This window comes from Boleophthalmus pectinirostris, unplaced genomic scaffold (genome assembly GCF_026225935.1).
Source record: "Boleophthalmus pectinirostris isolate CB_2022bp ecotype Guang Dong unplaced genomic scaffold, ASM2622593v1 HiC_scaffold_18, whole genome shotgun sequence".
In the NCBI taxonomy this organism is placed as follows: Eukaryota; Metazoa; Chordata; class Actinopteri; order Gobiiformes; family Gobiidae; genus Boleophthalmus; species Boleophthalmus pectinirostris.
The window spans coordinates 30921510-30948824 of record NW_026571133.1 but is presented as its reverse complement, the minus strand read 5'-3'; the positions used below and the strand labels follow the sequence as shown (position 1 = coordinate 30948824).

Sequence of the window (27315 nt, the reverse complement as noted above, 5' to 3'; positions counted from 1 at the left end):
CTCCATCTTGTCATATGACTTGTAGCTTGTCATTTCGTGATTTGCTTCAGTCTTGGTGTCACTAGTATTTGCCAACACACCACTACTAAACCACCTCAGATGCGTAAAATTTCCTGGCAGCCAATTCCCCACTCATATTCCATGTACATTCTTCCCAGTGATGTATTGATTGAGGGTAGTGCCAGTTTCTTTGCCCAAGCTGTTCATTTGTTGTGACCCAAATTCCCCCCAGTGTTCTCATTAATTAGCTGATGCAAGGCTGTGCTCCCTGGGGAGGAGGGAGATTGAAAAAGCTCATTATAGGATACATCAATAAAGCTAGATTAATCGTCTTGAGGTATGGGGATACATTATTGTGGTGTATGTGGCACAAACAACGCTACAGGTGTAACAGCTCTGTCCCAAAACAACTTTGTTTTAGCTTACAGTTTCCCCAGAGTCTTTTAACAGCCAAGGCATTGAGTATTCTATGACATATATGGCTTTAGTTTCACTTGCTAAGTGTGGACTTGCAAGCCATTCAACCTGAGTCACTATTTTGGAAAAAAATAAAACAAAGAAAAAGGTGTCAGAGATAGGCTATTGATACATACAATTGATGCACCATTAATGCTTATTTTTAAAGGAACAAGCTGAAACATGTCCTTCAATCACTGCTTTATCTGTGACTTGGAAGGACCATTTACAAAATCATATAGACTGCAAAAATACAAGCCAGCACAGGGAAGCATAGGGCTTGAACTTGAACAAAAAACTTGAGATTTGCAAAAGATGGACTTTTGTCGCACTGGTGTCTGTTGTATTTTTACCTCACACAGAATATCAAGAATTTGTGCTTCTTATATAAAGGGTTATAAAGGGTTAGTGCACAGGTGTCAAACATACAGCCCGGGGGCCAGATCCGGCCCTCCAAGACCTTTAATCTGGCCCTCGGCTGATTTTCTACTAAAATATTTTAATTATGTTTTCTATTAAAATCTTGTTAATTTTCTGCGGTGTTTATCATAGCAGCGTCTCTGTGGGTGGCCCCTCCCATCAGAGCAGCACAAATGAAGACTTGTCTCTTTCCAAACGCTCTTAAAGGACGATCGTTTTGACTGTTGACCGTGACACCCTCATCAGAAAAATGTCAAAAATGAGAAAAGTGGACACCGAGTGCAGGATTTTACAACAAAAACTGACTTATTCCTATTTACATACAAGTTAATGTTAAAACATTGTGTTGAAATTGCATTTTTTTAAAGTTTCAGGTTGTTCATAATATTATAATATTTTGTAAAAGAAAGAGTTTATCAATTAAAAAAATATTTCTGTAATAGAATTGTGTTTCTCTGCACAAATATTTGAACTTATTATTTTTGGGGTTTATATGACATGAGTTTTCTGATCCGGCCCCTTTGGGATCAAAGTAATTCGGCCCCCGGACCAAAATGAGTTTGACACCCCTGGGTTAGTGTATACCTGCATCGTTTTTGGATATTGACTTCATATGCTATAGACTAACGCATGGTAATTTTGTGTCTTAAAACTATATCAGCTAGATAACATTTTACATTGGCAACCAAGTAATCCACAAAATGCAAGCAAGAAACATTTAAAGTAAAAATGTGAGAGGCATCAAGAGACAGATGATTTCTTGATAATTTAATGTTCAGAAGTCATAGCCTAACAGCGTGTATTAGTACTAAACAATTATTAAAACAATATATTAAAAAAAAAAAATTATTGGAATTTTCCATTAACAGGCATACTGGTAAACATTACAGACAAATAATGGACAAATGAATGCCAAACACAGGGCACATGTGGTTGTGTGTCTGTGTGGGGTGAGCTAAGGCTGCGCTGCATTAAAGCATGGCACAGTTTCACTTAATACAGAAGTATTCCATCCATTACAACGCCCTGTTTAATAAAGTAGACAAACATTCATTCCCTCAGACAGTTCATTGTGCTTGTTTTTTTTTTCTTTTTTGGAAAGAACCCAAAGAACTAAAAACACAAAGTGCAAAAACCTCATCCGATCAGTAAGTCACTAGTCCTGTCATTGTCCCATGCTCATATTCACTCCACAAACCCACCACACGTAGTTTATACCTTATAGGTTTCTAAAAGGGCTTCTCCTCTCTACATGTAAAAAGACATTGAAAACTATCTACAGTATAAAATAACATAGGAAAAGTTGCATTGATCTGCATATTTTTGGAGCCTAAATCAATAAGTGGAAGTACAACTGTGAACTGTAATTAATTCAAATATATTACAGTATTGATCAGGCTTATATTTGTTTTAATGTAACAAATAATAGGTCAGTTTCACTTAGGAGATTCAACAGACTGTCCAATCAGAGTGCTTCTTCCAACAGCAGCACTGCGACATGAGGAGACTATGGTTAAACTCTGTGCTAGAGAAATAAAATCTGCTTCAGCCCAACAGAGACACTGTTATCACAACGACAGACATAGCGTTTGCCTTTGAAACTGCTTTGTGAAACAAACCTATTCATCTCATTAAGCGAGTTAGTAAACATGGATTACAAGGCATTTCTGGAATGATGTGCTGTCATGATTAACTTAGTCAGCAATAAAGTACAAATCATTTGGGATACATTTTTTTTAGTTAATTAATTGCATATAGATTCAATAACATGACTGATTCACAAATACATTGTAAATCACCACAGGTTAATGGCTATGGAAATACACTATTTCAGCATTGTCCAGGGAAGATGATGTCTGCTATGGAGACTGCCCGAACTTCAGGGTTCACACAGCAGATCTATAGTGTGCGCTGTGTGAAGGGTTCACTGCACAAGCAGATGGGAGGCTCACACTGAGGCCAAAAGAAAAACTTCTCTTTTGGGAGTGATTACTTCCTCCTATGTCCTTGGCATTGGGTGTAGTGACAGAACACAGCTGACAGCATGGTCACAACATATTCTGCAGTGTGATGTTTTGGAAACAAGTGTCGCACAGTTAAAAGGTAATGGTTATTGGTGTGTATGCAGTTATTTAAAAATTTGAGACCAAAGGCTGATAATTCTGTAGTAATAATTAAGAATTCCATTTGTATTTATACAAATGGAATTTGTACAAATGTATTTATATTTAAGTCACTGAAGAAACAAGGTCCTGGACACAATACTAATAAGAATTCTCTTGACAAAGGATACACAAGGCTCACATGAAAGTCATGTTAAATGAAGTGAAAAGTAAGAAATGTCATTGTGAATAGTGATGACCTGTTCAGACAGGACTCATTTGGCTGGTCTTGAGTGACTGGATTACTGAGACAGGACTTCATGCTTTGATGATCGATCCTTTCGGCTGTTGGAGGTTCCTGAACGATCTCTTCCGTCCAGATCTTCATCCTTGAATATCAGCAAATCATTTATTTTACAGAGCAAAGGAAAGGTTTCAGGTATACATTTGCTTATGAGCCTTTTAAAGAGCCCAGTGCCATAAAATAGAATTAAGGTCACAAAAACCCGAGTTTGTGTGTTGACCCCGATACCCAAAGACTCGCACCGTGTCTGCAGTTTCCTCCCCTTCAGTGTGCTCTGCAGAGCGACTGTACAGCTCCATGTCAGATAGTGCGCTCTCGAGGGCCTCCTCCTCATAATCAGTGTGGTAGTCAGACTCCTCTAAAGAAGGGAAACAGTGGGCACCAGGAAGGAAAGAATCACATAGTCATATGTGTACTGTAGAAAAAGCTGTGGGGATAATGGGCAGTGGTGACTGTGAGAGAGTGACTCAGAGGAGGAGTGGAGTACATGACCGAAAAGAGTCAGAAATGCCCATTTGGTGAGTGAGAAGAATGGCCAGGAAGATGGTGCATGTGTCAGTTCTGTCCAGCCATTCGATTTGTGTTGTTTGTAGTTGAAATAAAAGTTTTTAGACACCAAAATTGATTTACCATCCATTACAGCTGGTTTAACAGGTTCAATGCGAGACACAATTTCTGCCAGGTCAGTGAAAGAGGCATTGGGGCATGTTACCACCTAAAACAAGAAAAAAGTCAAAAAATCAATATGTAAAACCAGTTAAAATTAGCATTTTCAATTTACACAAAAATATTTTTTGACATTTATGCTTTTTTTTTTTTATATCCAATTTACAGAACATCTGTACAATGCAAGTGATAGCTTGAGTCCCTTGAGAAAACAAATTATTGGAATAAAAGAGAAGCCCTGCCTGAGTTAGTTACTGTTCGTCAATGATGTACTCATGAGTTAGGGCAAGCTATAGGTAGACATTTAAGATTCTTGCCTATCCAGTCAAAACTTCTATCCAATAAACAATGATTGACTCGAGCTTACGTTGTTCTTGCTTTGGGTGTGGAACTCCTCCTGGTGTCTGTCCTTCAGCATTTTCTCTACCACTCCACTCCGACACCACACATCAAACACTGTTTTGCCATGCTGGTATCCCACCTCCTATTAACAAGTGATGAAAGACATAACAATCAATCACTCAATTGTACCACCAAGCTAAAAGCAAGCGAAGTGTAACGTACAGCAATCTCATCAAACTTTCCAAACTCCAGAGTTCGATATCGGTCAATGGGAGGCCTGATGTACTCGCAGTAGTCACTGTTCTTAACCAACTCCAGCTGTCTAACACAGCACACGTATGCCAACCGAGTCTGGATCTCAGCCATATTTAAGACCTAGGGCAAATATGTTAGACTAAATACAAAAATACACTACATATGGGTTCAGCTTGCAAGAACGAATGCTCTGCTGTGCTCACATCACACCACTACTTTTACCTTGACTTTCTCAGCAAGGGGGTTGAGGCGTTTCCATAACAGCCACCAGCCGGAAAGTGAGTCGCCATAATTAGTCAGGTTGGTTTCATCCCGACTTCCCACATCAATAGCGATCACCACTTTGGCCCCCATGGAGCGTGCCACATCAGCTAGGAGGAGAAACATGTTCAAAGACTGTAATAATTATAGACAAATATCACTGAATAAAAGTTGAAAATGTGGGCTAGTAAACTTTTAGACACCTGGCAGGTTGTTGATGTAGCCCCCATCCATCAACAGGTGTCCATCTTTGGGGTCACAGAGTGGAGGAAGATACCCAGAAAGAGACATGCTGGCACGAACATATCGCCACAGGGAGCCTACAACAGCAGGCAGACTTTAGTGCCTCCAACAGGGAAGTTTATTCATTTTAACAGGGCAAGGGAATTGTTAGCATACAGTTTCCTTTGTATTAACATACACATACCATCTGTGTGTACTCGCATTGTAGAGGAGCTGATGTCAGTTGTAATGTTAAAATATGGTATCCAAAGATCCTTTTGGAAAGATAATTAAATTCAGAAAAACAAGATTACACACTTAGATGTGTCTTGACATTTTTGAAGGGTTATTTCTCTCCTACCTCTATTTGTTTGCTTTTGAACAAATTGCTGAGGCTTGAATTAAAGGTAGCACCCGAAAACATCGAAGTGATTGGGTATGTAAAATCCAGAACTTTTTTAAATACTGATGTCATTTCCTGAAAGGAAAATATTTGTATAATCTTACTGTTTATATATGACACATGTAGTAGTAGTGTCATTACTCTGACACAAAGAGACAATTGGCACTAACCATGGCCCATTCTCGGGCCCTGATCCTCATGTGGCTGTGGCTCCGGTCTTCAGCATATAGTGCACCCATCAAGGAGCCAATAGACGTACCACCAATAATGTCCACAGGGATACCAGCTTCTGACAGAGCACGCATTATTCCCACTTGGGAACAGCCTCTGGGTTCAACATCAGAAAACACAGAATGTTAAAGAAATATAGTGACAATTAAGCTTCATATCTGAATCCATTATGTAACTATGTTCAGAGAACAGATCTAATTACCTTGCCCCACCCCCTCCCAAAATAATTGCAATGCTGTTTCCTGTCAGGACTCGAGCCAGTCGTGAGAAATCTGAGTGGCGGTCTGCTGGCTTTTCAAACACACGATGATACAGTTCACGCTGTAAAAATAATATGATAAAGAAAGAAAACCAAAGGCTTTGGTTATCAATGAGGTTAAAATGGGTTAAAATATTAATATATAATATTTGTTTTTACTAGTTTGGGTAGGCTTCTTTTTGAGAAGACTCTTCTTGGACAAGAGAGGTGTAGGTGTCTAGAGATCCAGCTCCTCATATTGAGCCACTCCACTGTGCCTTTGGGTGGAGGGCCATCTTCTCTGTGCAACAACACCAGCTGTTTCTGAGCTCGTACAGCACTACCTTCCAACATGCGCTCCAGCTGCAGCAAAAGACCACACACATGTGTTCTGAGTCTTTTTCAAATAACAAGCTCTAACAAATCAGAATTGCAATTTGGATATATCATTCCTCAGATGTACGCGTGCCTAAAAAGATGTAGAATGTAGCATGTTTCATGCTGTCCCAGGGTAAACAGTGATCCATATTTCATTTTCTTCAAGCATCAACATTTATATGCGGATACAGCCTACATTTTCTAGGCCTATTTGTAGGCCATTAACACAGTGTTAACACATGTTCACACGGAGACTATTGTGGCACAAGATCTATATTTAAATAATCCACATTTGAAAAACCAAAAGCATTTCATTTATTTCATTCATATAATTTATTTTACTATTTTGTTTATTTTTAGACAGTGGGGGCCCACAATAGTCTCCTCTCTTATTGGGAAACACTGATTGACAACAATTACTTCTCAGTCCTCCATCAGCTGAATATCCAGCCCTTTACTCTTTCTCTAACAATATTCAGCTTTTGCACATCTTTTCCCTATGCAACAAGGCCAAACAGTAACAATCCAGCAGATTTAACAATAGTTTGGGCATACATACATATACCTATACCTATATTTCAAATATGGATCTAAAAGAAATAATACAACTCAAAATAATAATAATAATAATAATAAAACAAGAAGATGTAATATGACACAGCGTGCACATCCTCTTTAACATTATCACATGTTATATTCTCAGATAATAATATGTAATACTGTAGTTAACTAGTAAACCAAAGGTAAGTCAGTTACTCTTTGTTCTCATGACACCACTGTCTTAGAACTGCTCACCTCCCCAACAGTTGGGTCCTGCTCCCCAAGTCCCACGATAATGATGCAGTCAGCCTGACGGATGCATCTTTGAGTCCACGGAGTCAAAGTGTAGTCTGTTTGATACAACACTATGCGATGGATGTCTTCCTGTTGACCAAGCCAGCTGGACAGGCGATACTCGTGGACACTAAAGACAAACAGCAGACTATTTCATAACAATGGGCCTTACTCAACTGGCAGCACACATTATTTTTATTTTCTCTTGTGCCAATAAAGTGAAAGCCAAACAACAAGGAAACTAAAATGTTGCCAATTTACCTGTCGAGTGCAGCACCTCCAAGACGCTGTTTGATTGTATCACTGGTCAGCAACAAAGTAGGACCTATGTGCAACAGAACAGTTAATTAAACACTTCAATTTTAGAAATACTATTATACTGACTAAAGCAGTTTAACCAGGTGATTACTAGTTTTTACCTGCAATGCATGAAGACCCACAAACTATTACAATTGAAACATCTGAATGTTCAAAAGGAATAATGGAATACAAGACTGCTCTGTGTTTACCTATTGCAACAAGGGCATGCTGCAGTTCCAAAGTGAAGGCAGTGAGAGGAACATCCTCAGATACAGGCAGCACTGCCACAGTGGACAGGTTAGAGGCTTGGTTCCCTGCATCCCATTTGCTGCCAGGGAGGGCCAAACTGCGGGCTGAGTTTAAAACAGTACATTTTTGTAAATCTTCAAGGTTATGCATTACAATTCATCTGTTATTACATTAAACACTTAAGGCCTGATTTATAAGTGTTTTAAGTGTTGGCTCATGTGCAAAACCAAAAGATATGCCAAAAGTGGAGCAAAGCGGGATGCAGTTGGCAGAAAAGCAGTTTTTGCTCCTGGGACTGAATGAATATTCTAAATGAGATGTTGCGCAAAAATGCTTAAAAAAAAAAAAAAAAAAAAGAGTGATGAAAATGCAGTATTACAGTTTAGCACAATGACTGATAAAACAGGCTGCTGAAACTGGCAGGAAGAGTGACATTTCTAATAGGCACACTTACTTGTCAGTGGACCATTGACCTGTCTGAGGATCTTCTCTCCAAGCAAGTGGATTAACCGGGTGACAACCTGAAAAATTATTTTACAGTTATTCTCTCATATAAAATAAATAATATTCACATCTTGTTTTTATAGCCTCAATTTGCATTATTGAGAACATGAGAACATTCATAATTTGACAAACTTGTATTAAAATCACTTAAAATAACAAATAAGGCATTTTCATGGAATTAAAACCTACCTGGGGAAATTTCCTTTTAATGGAGCTGAGAGCACCTTCTGGTAATTTGGCCAATTCGGAGTCTCGGACCGCGTGGACTGTGGTGGCTCTGTTCTGATGAGTGACAGTTTCAACCTGCAAAGAACTTCTGTCTGTTAAGTTATGCAACAAAAGATATAATTTATGGTGTTTTCACTGCCATTCACATTTCAACTGTATTTAGGTGATACAGTGACTTGACAAAATGTTCTAAACCCATCTGTCTGTGCTGACGTCGGCACCGTCACAGCAGTGCTAAAAATGTCTTGAATGCAACAACCTTCATACCAATCTTATTCTCATCCCCATCATTCAGGTTCACTCCTCTAGGTAACAGTAACCATAGCATCCATTACAGCATGTATTATTAGAAACACTGTGGCAAAGAGCAACTACTGTGGCTATCATAAGGGGTGTGTAGCTCATATTAATCTTGTCACGACAAAATAAAATGCTATAATGTATAACAATATATATAATTAAAATCACACATGAGAAAGTGTTGTGTTATGTTATAGAGGAATTATGATATACTTTTGAAATAACTTTTTGCACTCCTTTATTGAAGGAGGCCACATTCTCTAACAAGGTTGGGGCCATGAACGTAATGACTTACCACTCCAATCAGGTCCCCTCGGCCATACTCTCCTATTAACTCCTTTTTACCGTCCTCTTTCATGATTACAGAACGGAGTCGACCACTAAGCACGATGAAGGTGCAATCTGACTTATCACCTTGCCTAAAATAGGTTCAGGTTTACTATTAATATTTGGAAAAAAAAATTTTTTTGAATTAATTTCATAAACATCATTACCTATAGACCGCTCTACCAGCTTCCACAGCCATCCAATCAAGAGCAAAGTCTATCTGTCTGACAAAGGAGGACATCCTTTTCACAACTGTGTGCGCCACATTGAGCACAACTTTTGGCTCTACACGCATAATCCTGAAAGGCAAAAGCAAATAGTTGTTTTTTTTTTATTGTCAACTTTTCTTCAAGGTTAACAGACCAATTTGTCTTACTCATAAAAGTGAGTTTTTGAAATGGAGAGGAAGCTGCAGTCCCTTTGAGCTCGCACAGTAAATATGAGAGGTTCTCCTGTGAGCACAGCAAGTTGACCAACAAGCTCTCCAGGATGGGTCACAAATAAGCGGGTCTCCTCCTCACGGTCAATCATACGTTGGTAAACATGAAGAAGTCCTGATATTACAAACTGAATGCTTACTTCCTAAAAGGATCAGGCAGACTTTGTCATATTAGATGGTGAATGTCCTATAAATGTGAAAATGTCTGTTTTTCCCACCTGGTCTCCTTGACGGGCAACAACAGCACCCGCTTTAACTTGATGCAGAGTCACTCTGCCATCAAGTAGGCTTGAATCCTGGGATAGAAATCATGCAAGGGTTATAAAATGTATTCATATTTCTGACTCAAATATAGACCTCCACAACAGAGAAATAACATGAGCATGGTCTACTATTCTCTGTAGTATATCGCCAAGGTCTATACAAGGTCTAGAAAAAGCAATCCTGTATGAACTGAAAATATATTAATATTGATTTTTTTTTTATTTATTGTAGTATGCATTTCTTCATATGATTCAGTACAAATATTCACTCAAGTTCTCATTTGTTTTTATCCAACCTCATCTCCTCACCTGCAGCTGAATGACCCCCAGCAGATCCTTCTTTGCAGCATGGAGAATTGTGCTGCTTTTACTAAGGTGAATGGCATCAGATTGCCCTCTGCTGTCCGTATAGTGAAACACCTCTGTTGGCGTGTGATGCATGGTCACCGTTTTCTTTAGACTGGACTACATACAGAGATGTTGAATGTTAGTGCAGGCTAATAGGTTAATTCATAGGAATAAAAAAACTCAAGCAGAAGAATCTCACTTTTGGCAAGACTGGACTAGGTGGTGTCTCATCAATTGCAACACGGGCACGTTCACAAGCCATATTCAGGTCATTACCTACAACATTAAGTGCAAATTCAAGGTCAGTTTGTTGTTCCATCCAATATTTGTCTAAAATTATTACCTTAATAATGTTAAGGTGCAATAATTATACACATATTGCATAGTTGTTATTGTTTTTGTCTTTGATGGTGACATACCTGGGCAATCGGGGGGCAAAGAAATAGATCGTTGCTTTCTATAGTTATTTGAAGGGCTGTCCTTAACAGCATCCCCTGCAACCAGAATAAATCATGAACATTAGTCTAAAAAGTAATTGTGTGAGATGTAATAGTGTGTTTAGATTTAGCTGTGGGTGCTGACCCATGTCAGCAGGAGACTCAGAGGTCACACCAGGTAACTCATCCTGGAAGTGCAACCGACGAGTCACCTTCCCTGAACTGCCCTCAAAAATTACACTGTTCACATTTGTCAAGGGGACAGCTTGGCTCTCCTGTGAAAAGAACCCACAACAACCATAACAACAACAACAGTGCATTACAACATTATTATGCATATTTGTATTAAAATAAATGTATGTTATTATTAAGTTTTGTACCGGATTGAAGAGCTCCGTTGTTAAACCCAAATAGTTATGTAATGCTAGAAATGTGACTCTTTGAAGGCGTACCATAATAATCTGCAACACAGAGATGCACAAAAAATATATTAAGTTGTATGGGAGAAAACTATTTCATTGACTGTCAAATGTCATACCTGAATGACGCGCACAAGGGTCTCCGGATATTTTTTAAACACAGATTCAAAAGCTGATGCTGGCAAGCGTAATATGGTGGAGCGAGTGGCTGCTCGTGCAGTCACAGTCTTATATGGTGCAGGATAACCCTAGTAGAGAGCAAAGAGAGACTAACTATTATTTATTTTGTACTTCATACAGGTTTACACTTAAAATCTAATGTTAACAATAAAGATGATATAAAATATGTACTGTGATAACATCCAGAATACTCAGCAGACTGTGAACGCTATCTCCTGGTAGCACATCCTTTACTAATGGTTCAGTGCCATCCTGAAAATATAAATTTTAGTATAAAGATTGGGCTAAAACCTCTGTATACTTCCAAATTGGATCAATGGTTTATAAAACATCTATAATTCAGTGGAGTAAAATGAACTCACATTTTCATGTATACAGAGTTCTAGACGTCCATCCTGTACAACGTAGATACTATCATCATCATCTCCAGGTCTAAAAAGACCATCACCCTCCTGCAGTTCAATAAAGACCATGTGACGACAAAGCTCAAGGAAAAGAGGCTTCTCAAAATGGCCGAGGACTCTACAGGCATTGATATCAAGAATAACTATTTGAAATACAAGTTAAGATATTAAGGAGAAATAGCCTTTATTACATTTCAATAAATATACACTACCTGACATTTTTAAGCATATAAAGGACCTCAGAAGGAAGGTTGGAGCTTTGCACATCAAACTCTGTTAGGTCTGCCTCTAGAAGGGAAGGAGGTGGCTCTTTAGGCTGTAGAGTTGGAGGATCCTTCCGAATCCTCAAGATTCTGTCAACATTAATACAATTGGTTTGAAAAAACATGCAGAGAATTAGACATTAGACATGTCCATTATATAAAAAATGTACATACTTGCGCGCTATGCTTAGTACTTTGGTTCTCTTGCGTATCCGTTGTGATGACTTTGATACAGAAGTAGACGAGGGAGCAGGGGTAGATGAAAGTGTTTGGACCTGGGAGAATCACCAAACTTCAGTTACTTTGTAAAAAAAATTGTATTTGCATTATCATTGTGTTACAAACAGTTGCAACCTTTCGCATGATCTTTCTTCCATAGAATAGCACTTTATCTCTTTTCCTAAAGCGGTAATGCGGTACACCAGGCTGCTGTTCACCTGATACAATTTTTAGAAAGCCAGACAAAGAAAACTGTTGAAGCAAAGAGGAAAGTGTTATTTCAGCAAAAAAAAAAACTGGGAAGTAACTCACGAGCATGTCTGTATCTTCTGTAGAGAAAAAGTACTACGATCCCTATCAGTGTGACAGCCACTCCAGCTCCTATCAGCACGCCTGTAAGCTACACAAAACACATTTTAAATGTGAAATCATTGCAAAACAACTTAGACTTTAAGTGCCACAAATTACCATTGTAGTCTGCATCCTCTCTTCCACAAACTGTTGCACACGCTTTGCAAACTCATTTTTACTATTGACCAACATCTGAAAACAACAAATAATTAACACTTAAACCACTTTAACACAAATTCACGATAATATAAACAATTATAAATGTCCGCCAGAAACCATAGAAATTATTTACATATTTAAAATTGAGACTTTGAGCTTACATTACTGGTCCATCCACAGACGTCACTGTATTCATCCGAACCGTTGCAATCCATACTATAACACAAATGTATAGTGAATAAATCGCATTAAAAACATTGAAAGATCATTTATATTGTTGATCACGTGACATTGAAATAACATGTAGCTCAACATTAGCTAAACAGTCGTACTGTTGGAAAATGACCTGACAAACTCAAAAACACAATGATAACTGCATTCAGTCTTTATCAAAAGATGACTGAATCAAGTCTACCAACTGTGCAGCTTGATGTTGGCAAAACAGCAGACAAAACAGCAGCTAGCTAGCAGAAGTCCGTTGAACCCAGCCAGCTTTCTCAAACGACAGTCTATAGACTGTAACTATTAAGATGTAAAAGACAAACTTACATTTTGAGCATTTCATTTGTTCAGCTAAATGCGATCCCAATAGTGTCAGCGGTAGAAAGATTATCAAAGTTAGCAGGTAGCTAACAAAGTTTTTTACACTAACAACGACACCATCTTTGTCCCGCCCACATCAAATCAATCTACCAATAGACCGTGGCGATGCATGATGTTGCTATGATACCGAGAGCCCTCAGCCAATCGGAAACGCACAGAAAACTGAGCTTTTCCTCTGTTTACAATATTAAGCAGACCACCAGTTTAGATCATAGATTGTATGGTTAAATTCTTCATAAAAAGTGAAAAATGATGTAGAGTTATATGGTGTAAACCAGACTCATACCTTGCCTAATATGTTCTTTTATGGGATAGACCAGATTTTATAATGTTCAATAATAAGTTAGTTCTAGCTTTGTAAAAAGTTGGGGTGAACATCAAATAAACATATTTCATCTTGTGCAAGACTCAACCCCGTCCAAATCTAAATGGCAAAGTGGTTAACTGGCGTTTATTGCGATACAATCTAAAAATGAAGTGCAATACGGCCATTAAGAAGACTTGACTAAATATCATGATAATTGTATTATTTATTGCATTGGCTATAAGAAATCTATAGCTTTATTACATAAAAACAAGACAGTTATACATACAGATTTAACTATTTTTCCAGCCCCGATTTTTCCATCAGGGCTGTTGACCAATGCAGACTCTACTTATTTTTTTTATATATATACAGTTACAAAAAATAGTGTTATTTGTCCTAGTGAGTAGCCACAGTTGAGTATGCGTGCAGTATCTCGGCATCTTGGGGGCAGGTGTAGCGAAACTCCTTCCTTGCATAGGCATTTTCCATGTAACGTGAGATTCCTTTCAGGGCTCTGAAGTCAAAGTCACGGTATTTCTTACACACAACCTGCAGAAAAAACAATATAAAGCTCAAATTCCCAAATTTTTCCTTCCTGCATAATATAAAATCATATCTGGCTGAAAGAAACTATTTGCAAAAATACAGCAATTGGGTATAAATAACTGAGAAAAGCATACAATTATGATACAAATCTTACCTTGACGATGTTGAGTTTAGGAAGCAGGTTGCAGTCTGCCAAGGTAAGCTCGTCTCCATCCAGGAAGAGCCGCTTGGATTCTCTTAGGTTTGGATTCTGGTTCAACTCATAGTCCAAAGGAGTCGTCAAATATGTGTCCAACTTCGCAAGAGACCTCAAAAAATTCTTCTCCAGGTCTAAAAACAAAATGCACACAAATGAATGGGTTGTCTCATTACCATATAATTTAAGGCGCAAAGATATATGCTTACGGTCATGTCCACTTTTGGAGATCTTGATATAAGCAGAAAAAGTGCGGAAGATGTCTTCACCAGCAGTTTTGGATGAATTGTAACGACAGCACAATTTTGGATAGCTGCAGTGCATAAACAACTTTTTAACTATAACACTCTTTAATCTCACTATTTAGCAAATATGAGTCAAAACGCTACTCACTTTGGTGGTGCCAATGTCTCCTCCAAGAATTCCTCAATCTTGTTCGTGTCCGTTTTGACCTCCCCGTTGTAGAGGAGGAAGGGTGGCTGGGATCCAGGGGCCAAATTACTCAACACATAAGGAGCCCTAAGGCAAGGCAATGAATTGTCAGAATGTTTATAAGGAGATAATGACATATTTATTATGAGAGATTTGGGCTTTTTGGTGGCTTCTGAAGAAATTCTCTCTCCATTTCAAATTCTTGCAATAATATAATAGACGGAACAAGTTTTTTCTTCATATTTTATATTTTATCCTTTGTACATTGTTGGGTGATTCTCTCTCTCTCTCTCTTTTTTTCTTTTTTCCCTAATACATCTAATTCCATTCTGCTGTAGTTTCAAGAGTTGTATAATTGAATGACCTCTTGTGGATGATCCCTAATTGTGTTATTGTATAATGGGTATTCATTATGTTTATTTTTCTAATCACATCTCATAATCACAGTACAATGCAAACAAATATAAAAATCAGCTCAGTGAACCCGGCCTGGTTTCATGAGGTCATTTTAGGTATTGCAGCCATTTAATCAGATTAGATTGATAGACTGCTTTAATTTGTTGGTATGTTATGTTGCATTCAGATCTTTGTGTTGTTTTTGTTGTTGGTTTGTCATACCTCTTCATGTCCACTGTTGTCAAGGTAAAGTTGGCTCCTTTTAACCACAGAATCATGAAAAGCCTTTGACAGAATGGGCAGTTGCCAACACTTTCTGCATCACTGCTTGCCTGAAAGACAAAATCAGTCAGTCTAATTTGAAAGGACACTTATTATAATTACTCTTATCAAATGAATAAAACCCGCATTATATTCCGGTCTTGCCTGTTGTGCTCTGTTTAACCTCTAAAGAATTTGTGTTGAACAAACCTGTATTTATATCTGATCTAACCTGAGCCAGTCTCAGCCATCTATTTCGACATCTAAAAGAAGGACAAAGTAAGCCGATTTGAGGTTTTGCTCTGTGAGAAAATACAATTCATTTGTTGTATTTGCTATGTATTGTAATCATTTTAACTAATTTAAATATACTATTCATGGCTTCCAGCTTCCTTTTATAGGCAGCATTTGAGGATGTTTCACCATTCCAAATACAAATTGATATATGTAAAATTGTTTTATTTTGATAACAATCATTATTTTTCATCTTCATGGAGAGTCAGTCTGTCAAAACTTAAACTTAATAAAGACTGAACCAGAGCAAACCAAGGCAAAAAAATGTTAATCACAATCATCATCTTAATCACATTAAGACGATTACATGAAGTTATTGTTCAGTATAAATTAAGTTGTGTGCCAGGGTGGATATAGCCCATTTGGCGAAGCTATAGAAACATGTTATATATACATAATATTAACAGTGAATGTGCAGTCATTTTTTATTCATACAAAGATTGCTTTTCTATTTCTTTTTTTTGTTGTCGCGGTCATAAAAGCGGTGACTGTAAAGTATATACAAATTTGGAATACATGAAGACACATAAACTACATTTTACCTTGACAAAGAGCTCTATTTTGGGCTCTTCTGCCATCTTTATATCCGACAATGACGTGTCCTCAGGTCACCAATCTTACAAGTCCACAAAAGTGCTGCTGAGTCTGCAAAACAACAACAAACACTCATCACAGGGACATAACATGGGAAAGATTCAGAAATAATCAAATTAACTTACATTAGTAAAAAAAAAAAAAGTCTATCACCCAAGTTTGCACCTGTTCCTCTGTTTCCTCTTGGCGTTGTATGTGTGTGTTTTGAGTGTCAACCACACCTGTGAAGTGTCACACACCCTGTGGTACTACCAGTCTGACTTGTAGGTCTGGCTCTGCACTAAAGTCTTCCAGTATATTCTGTCCATGAGCTCTCTCTCCAGATCACCTCCTCCAGGCACTGCCATAACTGTTCTCTTCCTGTTGTCATAGGCCTTATTAGTTCAAACAGATGAAATATAGCTATTTGAGATAATATGCTGATGTACAATAACTACAAGACAGCGAATGTTAGTGAACAATAAAAGCATAATTCTGACAAACATACACATACATGCATCAGTGTGCAAGCTGGATTAGGTGTCTTGCCAAAGGACACAACTACATGATGTGCAGTTTGATACTGGAATCCAACTGCCAAGTCTTCTATGCAGCATGTGGGACTTTTTCCCTATTCGGTAGAGACATATGGAACAAAATCTAATCATTATACTTATTGTTACAGACAAGATGTTATGTTTGTAGGGGCAGAGGGGAGGAGGTGGTATAAGTATTGTCAATGTAGGCCTACTGATTTTGTGTTCGGAATATTGTTAGCTAATAGATAATCGGCATGTTCCTGAGATGGATTCTACATCTGTGAATTTTGTTTTGTGAAAATTATCAACAAAATAGCATATTATTAACACTAATATCCAACTCCCAATATGACATCATCTACTTACTACTAAACCAACAACAACATGCCACAGTAAATACCTTGTCTCGTCAGCAGTGTTGTATTTAGGTGTCTCCTGTCTCTTCACTAGTGTTTAAATCCATAGGCCTATACTTGAAGTGGTTGATCAGCATTCATTCGTGAAGCACTAAGAATGCTGTCATCTGAAAGGAATCCAACACAGACTATGGAGTTTCTGTGATTCAGAAAAACAGAGAGGTATAGGAAGAGGTACAGGGTTCGTATTTGGCCCTGTCTCAGTGGAGGCAGGAGCTATAGCTTTAAAAATATGGCAGTTTTCATATAAAATTGCATTACTTAGCTATCCACCTCAGAAATTTAGCATTTTCTGACATCATCTGTCATGTATTTACTGTAAAGGATGTTTTTAAATGTTATGTAAGCAATTATTTGTAAACCAACTGACGTTTATTTAGATTTAACCAGCACAAACTTGTATAGGGTGATCAGATTTTCTAATTTAAAAAAATGGGAGACCCTGGGTTGTGGTGGTTGGTAATAAATTGTGAAATGAGTATGTAATTCCATTCATAACTAACATGTGAGGCAGTATGGTCACATTTTCTCTGTGTTTTGGTCGTTTTTAAGCAGATATTTTGTATTTTACCTAAACAAATCTCTCTTTACTGTTAGCAGGTATCAAACTGGTCAAAAATAGGGACACCTGGGACATTTCTTGTATAAAACTGGGACAAATCACTGGTTTTGGGTAAATAGGGACATCTGGTCACCTTAATCTTGTAGCAATCTGACACAAACCCTCAATAGGCCTAAAAGATTGGCCTAGTTAGTAGTACAGTGCAGTGTAATTTTGTAAGTTATCAGTTGTCATCATCAGTTATCGAAAAACTGTAATGTTGGCTACGATAACAAAGTATAAACTACATTTGTCAACAATATCATTGTGCGGTACAAAACGTGTCTACGTAGCTCCCTCTTGTGGTGAAAATAGTAACTACTAAATAGTAACTACTTTGAGATTGAGAAATCGAATTTCAACTGCACCAAATCGAATCTGAAACGGGGATAGTTTAGGGTGTTTCTTAGGGTGATTTTGAAAATTTCAAAATTCTAAACTGGGACACACCTGGTTTGGGTTGGTTGGTATGAATAAAGTTGTGAAAAGAGTGTGTAAAATTTAGCATTTTCATGTCAGTCATAATCTGAGGGATTTCTGTCGCTGCATTTTTTTCCCCCTTTATGGTCGTTAGCAAACGGATTTCTGTATTTTGGCTGAACAAATTACAATTTATGCTCCTCTTTACTGTTTACAGGGATCAGATTAGTCATAAATTGTGACGGTCCTGTTTTAGTCCTGGTTTAGGCCTGATGTAGTCTTGATAAATTCTGGTTTAGATCAAGTTGGTCAAAAATACAGGCACCTGGGGCATTTCTTGTATAAAACTGGGACAAATCAATGGTTTTGGATAAATCTGCTGGGACAGGCGACACACGGCTCAAAAGTGGGACTGTCCCGGGTAAATAGGGACGTCTGGTCACCCTAAAGTAGTAGCAGGAGAATTGAGTATTGTTTGTTGACACTGATATTGTTGACAATAGAGAATAATCATTGGTCTCTGTTGTAGCATGTGAAACTCTCTTGTCTTGGGACATTTGCAGAGACTACTCTTTTGTCTTGAAATGTCAAGGCAACGTAAAAGAAACATATGGTTGGGTCATACAGAGAAGAGGATCTGACGTTGCTCTATTACAAATAGGCTAACCCTAAAATTGCCTAATGCTCATTTTAGTAGCATGCTATCTAGGCTACACCTTTCCGTTTTTCTGGGGTAATTTAATAAGGTCCATTTGACTAACATGTTATTAGCCTATGGGTTGTGTTGTAGCCTAGTATTATATAGCCTAATTGCAGGTCTGTATTTACATTTGCTTGTAGGTTTAACAGTCTTGAACATTATAATCCACAGTTATAACAATGAACCTAGGCACAATTTGGCTATTTTATGTTCAAACATTCCAAATGTTTCAGCAATAGCATATTTGTTCATGTGGTGAAATCGACTAGCCTAATTATATAATTGACATGGAATCGATTTTTCCTCAATAACATAAATTTTGTATAAAAAGCCAATAAGTGTTTTGTTTTAAAGATACACTGTGTATCTGAAAGTAGTTTTATTTATTTTTACTACATTTTTGTTTTTAGTTGTGACAGCTTACAGTACAAAGAACACACAGAGATATATATAGGCTAATTTTGGTAAACATCAGGCACTTATGCTTGCTTATGAAAAATATTTTAAATTTGTGTTTTCTTAAAGCAAACTAACTGATTTAAACTAAAAAAATTACTATTATTTTATTATATATACTGTATACTATTTTTTTTTTTTCCTTTCATCAATAACTGGCCCATGTATGCTGTCATGCTAATTGAATAAATGCAAAAGTAAATAGTAAATTCATTCCTGGCAGCAAATAGTCAATGGCTCTGCTCTTTTTCAGTATTTTTCTTACAGTAAGGGTGTAGGCATTATCAGAATGCTACTATAGCCTACATTCTCACATAGACGAGTGGTGGGCCACACCTCTGGTGTGTACTCAAATTCTACCTAAGTGGCAAAAGGTGAAGTAAGTGGCAAAAGGCAGAGTTATCTGATCTGTTCAGAACTGTAGAATGTATTTTGTCATATGCATCCATGTGAACCCTTTTGTGTTTATACACTGGAATGATGTCAGTTATTTATTTGTTAGTTTGGATGTCACACATCTCTTTGTGACTTTATTTGGGTGAGAGGACAGATGCAAGTCAAGCTCACATGCACCAACGGCTGACTGAAAAAATGGGTTCCTCAGTGGCATATAGCTAAATCTTTAACCACATCCTGTGTTGAGAAACATACACTGCTAAAAGGAGTAGCCTAGGATATTTTTTGCATTTAAAGATACAGTATGTAATTTTATGGAGATGGTAAATCACCTGGATGATTCCATGAAAATAGAAAATTAAAAACTATACATTCTCCCTAGATATGTGTATTATACTATACTGTGGAATATTATAGCCAAAGGAACATTCCAAAGAAACAAACATGCCCTCTCAAGAGTCAGATTAGTAGCAGTCCAGCAGGTGAAGTTTTTCAGTGCAATAAAACCATGCAAAATGAAAATAATAATAATAAAATAAAATAAATAAATAATATGTCTAAATGTAACGTATTTTGTTAAAAAGTTACATTACATACTGTGGCTTTAATGTAGGATTGCATTGGTTAAAAAAAAAAAAGGCTAAAATTATATTCAAGAAAGATGACATTGCTTGTATTTTAGTTCATGACACCGCCCAAAAAGCCTTTTTCAATTCTGATTCAAATAAAGGAAGCTGTGAGAGAGCAGCAGCCAAAGTCAAGTCTCTTCATGCTCTGATTCACATAGAGGAAGACAGGACACATGATGGTAAGTCCTTCGCTTCATTTAGCACTCAAAACACGATTCATCATTTTAAAGGATAACCCACAAAGAAGAAATTGAAAAGAGCAAGACTTTTGACACAGTTACATTTATTTCTGCATTATCCTCATGAATATTGAAATTGTTAGCAGAAGACATTGGGGGAAATGGGGAAACAAGTGTTTGTTTTGTCTTCTCTCTATATATGGTGTGGAGACACACCTCACAGATGAAATACTATACTCTGTCTGTTTACACCATCTAAAGCATAAACACAATTTAATCCCTCAAAGTACTATCCAGATCAAAGAAGCACCTATATAAAGTGCTCTGTTACAAATTATGTAAACTGTACATTTGACTATGACAGAGATCGGTAATATATGACAAGAGGAAGGAAACACATCACATCAAGATGATTATTTATTAAAATAAATTTAAATGATTGAACCTGGATGTGTAACTGGTGGTTTCATTTCTGCTTTCAGGCCTGTGGCACCTCCAGGAGGAATAAGAAAGTCCTCCTGTATCTCATCTTTTGTGTTGCATATATTTGTCTTCTGTACAGCTGGACTGGACATTTAAAAACTAGGACAAAAAATGGTACCTCTGCCTGTTCAAGTAGCAATCATACACCAGCCACCATTCTTCTTTGGCACTGGCCCTTCGGCAAAGCATACCCTCTCAATGGGAACGTGTGTTGGAACCTGTACAAGATCCCTGGCTGTAAAGTTGTGGATCAACACTCTGAGTTTTTAAATGCTGACATTGTTGTTTTCCACCAAAAAGAGCTGGCCTTAAAGAAACAAAAACTGCCATTGAACCTTGCGCGCCCGCTAGGACAGAGGTGGTTATGGATGTCTTTAGAAGCTCCACAAAACCATGGTAATCTGAGTCAATTTGCAAACCTCTTTAACTTGACCATGAGCTATAGAAGAGATGCAGATATCACACTACCCTATGGTGAGTTGCAACCACAAGATGGAGAAATAGAAGACTTTTCAATGAACAAAACCAATCTGTTGTGTTGGGTAGTTAGCAACTTTAAGAGTCGCCACAAGAGAAGTGAGGTTTACAGAGAGCTCAGTGCCTTTGTCAAGATCACAGTATACGGTCGCTGGAAGAATGCCCGCCTACCTTCTGCCAGTCTGTTGCCTACTATCTCCCGCTGCTACTTTTATTTGGCGTTTGAAAACTCAATTTCTAAGGATTATATTACAGAGAAGCTGTGGAGGAACTCGTACCTAGGTGGTGCAATTCCTGTAGTGTTAGGGCCACCAGTTGAGGATTACAAAGCCGTAGCCCCACCCCATTCTTTCATTCATGTTGATGATTTTGCCTCAGTGAAGGAACTAGGGACTTACCTGCAGGAGCTGGCAGCAGATAGGGAGAGGTACCAAGAGTTCTTCAGGTGGAGGCAAAAGTGGAAGGTGAAGCTGAACACAGACTGGAGAGAAAGACTTTGTAAAATCTGCACTAAGTATCACTGCTTACCTCAGCAGAAAGTGTACTCAGACTTAGATGCATGGAATAATGGATGAAACATCTGCACATTTTTGTTTTTGTATCTGAAACCATTCTTACCTTGACTACAATTTAATTGTTTTCTGTGTTATATTTTGAAAAAGACTGACTAATAAACTATGTTGTGAATAGTATGAAACTGAAAAGTTTGGAGACCAATGCAACAGAGCAATAATTTGAGGAATAGAAAAGGACTATTTAACAAAAACATGAAGTAGATAACTTTTCATGGTCATATCTGCTTGCCAATGGACTCAAACAGGATATTGATTTAAAATGTTTATTTGATAAAATGCATTCATTGCACAGACCTATTCTGTATTGAAACATATGACATGCTTTTATTTTAATCTGTTCAACCAAATGATATACTGTTCTCACTATGCATCTCAGATTGTGTTTTAATACACTTCATAGCTCTACACATTGTATTCAACTCTGTGGTTAGCCTGATAAAATATTAAAGAAACCATGCATAGAAACGTGCAAAGAGTTTACTGTCAATTTCATATGTGAAGACCTGAACAGCAAGTAAAAAGGCTGCAGAGCAGACAACATACCTTTGTAGCTGCTCCACTGTTTCAATAAATAATTTAAGTCCATTTACAGTCTACTGACAAGTGTCACAAAAATGACAGCTCACACACAGTAGTAAGGCACTCAGTTTTTCCCATTAGCTTTGACACATGAGGTCAGATGAGGTAGATTTCCTGCAAAATCAGCAGTGAACTTTTAGCATGATATAAAAAAAAGTTAAAAAGGCACCTGGCATCTATTCGCCTTAGGAGGTTGCACTAACACTTCAAAATGCTTTTTGGACTCCAAGTTAATCAATGCACATTTAGAATCACATGTTTAAAATACAGCTCTTCATTTTGTGCAATACTGTTCAATGTCATTGCTGCAAGAGCTCATGCTGAACTACATTTATAAAAATGCCCATTGATCAAATAAAAAAACCAAGTACAAAACAAAATTTTGCTTTCCGATTCCCTCCCCCTCCCCCGTGCATGCACCAAAGTCTGTACAAGTGTTTAACAATTAAGTCATATCCTCAATCACACATGACTTTGCATCTGATGTGGGTGTATGCCCTGAACAGAATTGAGCCTCCTGTAGTCCTGTGGTCTGAGTTTATCCTGTCAGGTGGCCCACCAGGCCAGGGTGCATGGCCTGCTTTAGTACATCTGGCCTGTGCAGAGAGGGCATGTATAGTGCAGAAGTGGCTCCGGTGTAGCTAGGCGTAGCGTAGCTCTGGTTAGGGATAGGAGAGGGTGCCATGTTGAGAGGGTGGCTCTGCTCATAGTACTGCCCATCACACTCTTCATCTAGAGGTAGTGCCAGCCTCTTCCCCTTCTGCCTGCGATTACAGAACCACACACGGACCACCTGGGAGAAAAAAACAAAACAAAAGACATTATTCAAACTATCCAAGGTAATGCACACAATAGGCAGCACAAAGATTTGCACTTACATCTCTCTCCAGCCCCAGGTCATCTGAGATGTGGGTGATCTCTTGTGTGTTGGGTTTGGGACATTTGACAAAATATGTCTCCAAAGCTGAACGCACAGCTCCCTCCAAACTTGTCCTCCTTTTTCTCTTTCTGGTGTCCACAAACACACGTTCAATCTTGTACATCTGGAGAATTGGTGTATCATTAAGAACAGTTAAAAAAAAACTGGGTGGCACAGCACATTTTCACCCAGTGGCGCGTATTCTTCAAGTAATACTTACATCCTGTGGATTTTCTGAAGTCTCTGCTTCATTCAGCCATCTCTGAAGCAATGGCTTCAATTTGCACATGTTTTTGAAACTCAGCTGTAGAGCTTCAAAGCGGCAAATGGTCGTTTGGCTGAACATCTTTCCTGAGGGGAAACAAACCAGATTTAAAAAAACAAAAAGCACGTATTTAAAAACTTTCCCAAATTTCCCTATGGGAAAAACAAAACAAAAAAACAACTTACCATACAAGTTCCCCAGGGCCAGTCCAACATCGGCCTGCGTAAAGCCCAGAGTGATGCGCTTGTGTTTGAGCTCTTTGGCAAACTGCTCCAGCTCCTCCGTGGTGAGGCTCTCCTGTATATTGCAAATTGCACAATGTCATACAGTATGCATTTATTACAGCGTAAACCGTTAGCATTTCCCTTAATTGCAGTATTATTTGTCTTACCTCCTCGGAGTCGCTGCACCCGCCGCTAGAGGAGCCGCTGCTCCGGCCTGATGAAGTTGGATTCTGGCTCTGGTGCCCGGTGACACCCTGTGTGGGTGTCCCACTTCCGAAAAACGCATTCCCATTATTGCCACTGCTCGGGGGAGAAGGGGACATGGATGGAGAAGACGCGGAGGACGGTGTTGACGGATTCTGGCCGCTGCTGTTGTCCCGGGGCGTAATGTGGGCAATCCCAGGCCAAAAAGACGGATTCCAGGGTGCAGAGTAAAAGACTCCATGAGACATGGTGGGAGGGTTGGGGTACTGCTGAATCTTCACCTCGGCAGAATACTCCTCCTCGCTGTCCTTTTCCACCTTGATGTCGGGCAGTTTGACCTGTGGAGTCTGGGCGATTGGTGGACTCAGGTTGGCTGGCTGTGTCGCGGTTGCTGCACCAGGGACCTGGCTCACGTAGTCGGGCGCTGCAAAAGGGTACCAAGGTTTGGGCTGCGCCAGGTCAACTGCCTGCTGTTGGTCTGATCCACGGTAGTCGCCTCCCATCGGGGCAAAAGGAAAGAAAGTCTGCGAGGGGATTCCTCCGTAGGCGGACTTGTTGTAGAGCAGGTTGGGGTCCGCCAGGAGTCCGGGTGGTATCTGGAAAGACTCTTGCCCCACGCCCTGTGGGCACAGGTTGGCTCGGCTGAAATCGTATGGTCGAGTCTGGCACTCAGTCGCGGGGCTCTGGGATCTCTCAGACATGTTCAAGCGACACCAACCAAACACCAGTTAAAGTGGTGGGTCAGTCACTTATTCGTCCAAAACCAAAAAAGTAGAATCTTTCCAGGCACTATTTGGCTTGTACAAAAATATTAAAAGAAAGAAAAAGATAACCTTTTCCAAACTCCCAGAAGAAACAAATTTTGGAGCCCGAACCTCACCGGTCTGAAACTCAGCAAACTCCTCGGCTTAATCCATAAAGTCCACTGCTCTTGTGTCTTGCATCCAACTCAAATGTGGAGCTCAGCTCTGACTCCACAGGTTTTTCCAATCGCAGATGAGGAGGTGTTTGACGATACCTTCTCTCTGCGCTGATTGGCTGACCGGAACAATTGCTCACAGCTGACGATGAAGTTGTGAGTGACCTTGGTTTTTTCCCCTCAATTAGTATGCGGCTCCAGGCCAAAGAAAATACTTTGTTTTGAGTCTAATAGCAGATTATTTAGCGTAACAGACCTACAGTATAGCTTTTGCACGCCATATGGGTAAAGAATAGGTTCGCATGGTCTACAGTTATCACATTTAAACAAATCAAACTACTACTTGTCTAATGTATGTTTTGCGAGAGAAGCTGGGCTTTGGCTTTGGCATTAAAATCGATGTAGTTGTTAGCCTAGACCTAGCCTAGTAGAGGCATGCTTCTAAATGCGTACGTCTAGAGTCAACAGACCCCAGTATTGTCATTATAATGTTTCATTGAAATGTGGGCCTACTTTGTCTAAGACCAATCGGCACAACGTCTAACTTTTTCAATTTCAGGCAATAACGGGGCAATTCGTGACAGAAACGACTGGAATTATCGCAATAATGCGGACATTGCGCGCGCTCATTATGATGACAAGGACTCCTATTTGATGAACAAAACACTGCTGCGTTTCAACATCTGGATTTTAGACAGTCCATTAAATAAATATTGCAATGTTGTAACACAACTATAAATTTGTCACCAAACAGCATGCGTAATGGCAGCATTTTTCGACACCTTAGCACCTAAACTGTTTAGTGATGGACCTGTTTTTGTGATTAGGTTACGTGTTTTTGTCTGCAGTTGCATTACTGATGAGTTTATTGGTGGTAGTCCCTACAATAGCCTGGGCTTGTGCAGATGCGCGTCCCCTTACGTTGGCCAGAGAATGCAGCAGGAAGACGCACTGCGGGAGGAGAGAGGGGGACAATTGTGCCTCCTGGCCTCGGGGCACCCCGTGGAGTCAGATCCCAGGTTGCGATGGCCGGCCATTAGCTCCTTTTCAGACTGAAACAAAACGTCTGAAGCCTTTGATTCCGCCCCACTCCCACCTCCCCCCTCTCTGAAACAAACAGCAGACTGGTTTCACTCCGGTCTGCGCTGCCTGGACCCAGAGCGCACATTAGAAACCACCAACCAGTCCGGCAGTGTGTGCCGAAAGTAGAGAGAGAGAGAGAGAGAGAGATAAAAACAAAAAACAAAAAAATAAAATAAATTATAACTTTAAAAAAAGTGTGTGCAAATACAAATTAGCTTATTCAATATAATCTTGTGTGTGTCCTGACACATAAAATATGTAAAATTTTCCTATAAGTTAACTTTGCAAATCGCAGGGAAATTAATATGGAGTATTGTTTCTAATCTCTACAAAGATACTGCAGATCTTTGTGGGATGGAGGAGCTAGTCAATGACTTAAAAGGCACCAAACCACACCTCAACAAGTATCATTCTGAGCCATGGACTTGGGGTGGTTTTGTCATGCAAAAGCAGAGAGAGAGTGGACATGGGGGGCAGGTTGAATAGGTACAGTGAGGAGGAGATGTGTCAGGCGGCTATCCAAGGACTTAGCTCAACCCCCCTCAGATACAGGCTCAGATTTGCTACTTGGTTCTTTTTAAGTGGTCTCTTGAGCACATCTGTTGTGAGCTGTGAGCCAGGCCCAGTCAGAAAGAGAAAAGTGCAGGCATGATGAAAGAAAAGCAGCTCTGGATGTATCGCACTGTTTGACTCCAGAGAGAAGAGGCACCAGGGGGCTGGTTTGTTTCTGTCATAGGTTTAGACCATGTTAATGATGCTAGCCAAAGACAAAAGCCAGAGATTGAACTTGTACAGAGAGGAGGATTGCCAAAAGTTGTACTCATCTGAATCTGAATAGAGTAGTATTGCATTTGTGAGTAACTATTTTATATCAGATGTTTTAGTGAGAAGAAAAAGGTGTGCAAATAAATATAAGTTTAACAAATTAGTGCAAATAAGTTAATATCACCAAACCAATAAATGAAAATTTAAAAAAATGTCAAATCAAACTAAATTAGATCATGTTGATTTAGGAAGAATTGTAACAACAGAAATCATTTACCTTTGAAAATAATTTAGTTTATATTTGTCCAGAGACAGGTTTATGTGCAAGTTAACTAAAATACTATGACAATGTAGCAGTATATAAGAGCTGCTGAAA

General features: G+C 38.8%; 4 protein-coding genes across 6 annotated transcripts; 1 reads left to right on the top strand and 3 right to left on the bottom strand.

Moving 5' to 3' along the window:
• Positions 1-1623: 1623 nt before the first annotated feature.
• Positions 1624-13191, bottom strand: pnpla7a (patatin-like phospholipase domain containing 7a). Its single transcript, XM_020940206.2, has 36 exons — positions 13052-13191; positions 12664-12718; positions 12461-12535; positions 12305-12392; positions 12128-12210; positions 11948-12048; positions 11723-11863; positions 11469-11628; positions 11278-11358; positions 11046-11174; positions 10888-10968; positions 10653-10782; positions 10490-10564; positions 10270-10346; positions 10032-10187; positions 9678-9755; positions 9397-9602; positions 9188-9319; positions 8989-9112; positions 8355-8468; positions 8116-8182; positions 7622-7765; positions 7374-7437; positions 7074-7242; positions 6081-6263; positions 5865-5983; positions 5602-5758; positions 5390-5506; positions 5234-5303; positions 5010-5126; positions 4768-4916; positions 4513-4665; positions 4316-4432; positions 3913-3997; positions 3525-3640; positions 1624-3367 (listed from the first exon to the last, which is right to left on the bottom strand). The coding sequence occupies exons 1-36, from the start codon at positions 13060-13062 to the stop codon at positions 3281-3283; spliced, it is 4011 nt and encodes a 1336-aa protein (XP_020795865.2). The 5' UTR covers positions 13063-13191; the 3' UTR covers positions 1624-3280.
• Positions 13192-13617: 426 nt separating this feature from the next.
• On the bottom strand, positions 13618-16348 carry clic3 (chloride intracellular channel 3). Of its 3 annotated transcripts, XM_020940185.2 has the most exons (7): positions 16257-16348; positions 16080-16182; positions 15205-15314; positions 14548-14673; positions 14364-14467; positions 14113-14288; positions 13618-13961 (listed from the first exon to the last, which is right to left on the bottom strand). In XM_020940185.2, the coding sequence occupies exons 2-7, from the start codon at positions 16113-16115 to the stop codon at positions 13809-13811; spliced, it is 705 nt and encodes a 234-aa protein (XP_020795844.1). In that variant the 5' UTR covers positions 16116-16182; positions 16257-16348; the 3' UTR covers positions 13618-13808. The 3 variants fall into 3 exon arrangements, with proteins under 3 accessions (XP_020795844.1, XP_055009815.1, XP_020795845.1); XM_055153840.1 differs by lacking the exon at positions 16257-16348 and having other exon boundaries at positions 16080-16201; XM_020940186.2 differs by lacking the exons at positions 16080-16182; positions 16257-16348 and adding an exon at positions 15454-15512.
• Positions 16349-20361: 4013 nt separating this feature from the next.
• On the top strand, positions 20362-22071 carry fut7 (fucosyltransferase 7 (alpha (1,3) fucosyltransferase)). Its single transcript, XM_020940267.2, has 2 exons — positions 20362-20446; positions 20929-22071. Exons 1-2 carry the CDS (start codon positions 20441-20443, stop codon positions 21979-21981), a joined length of 1059 nt encoding a protein of 352 aa, XP_020795926.1. The 5' UTR covers positions 20362-20440; the 3' UTR covers positions 21982-22071.
• A 159-nt stretch (positions 22072-22230) lies between these two features.
• On the bottom strand, positions 22231-25185 carry pou5f3 (POU domain, class 5, transcription factor 3). The gene is made up of 5 exons (XM_020940266.2): positions 24136-25185; positions 23930-24041; positions 23700-23830; positions 23439-23603; positions 22231-23353 (listed from the first exon to the last, which is right to left on the bottom strand). Exons 1-5 carry the CDS (start codon positions 24871-24873, stop codon positions 23099-23101), a joined length of 1401 nt encoding a protein of 466 aa, XP_020795925.1. The 5' UTR covers positions 24874-25185; the 3' UTR covers positions 22231-23098.
• Between the last annotated feature and the right edge of the window lie 2130 nt (positions 25186-27315).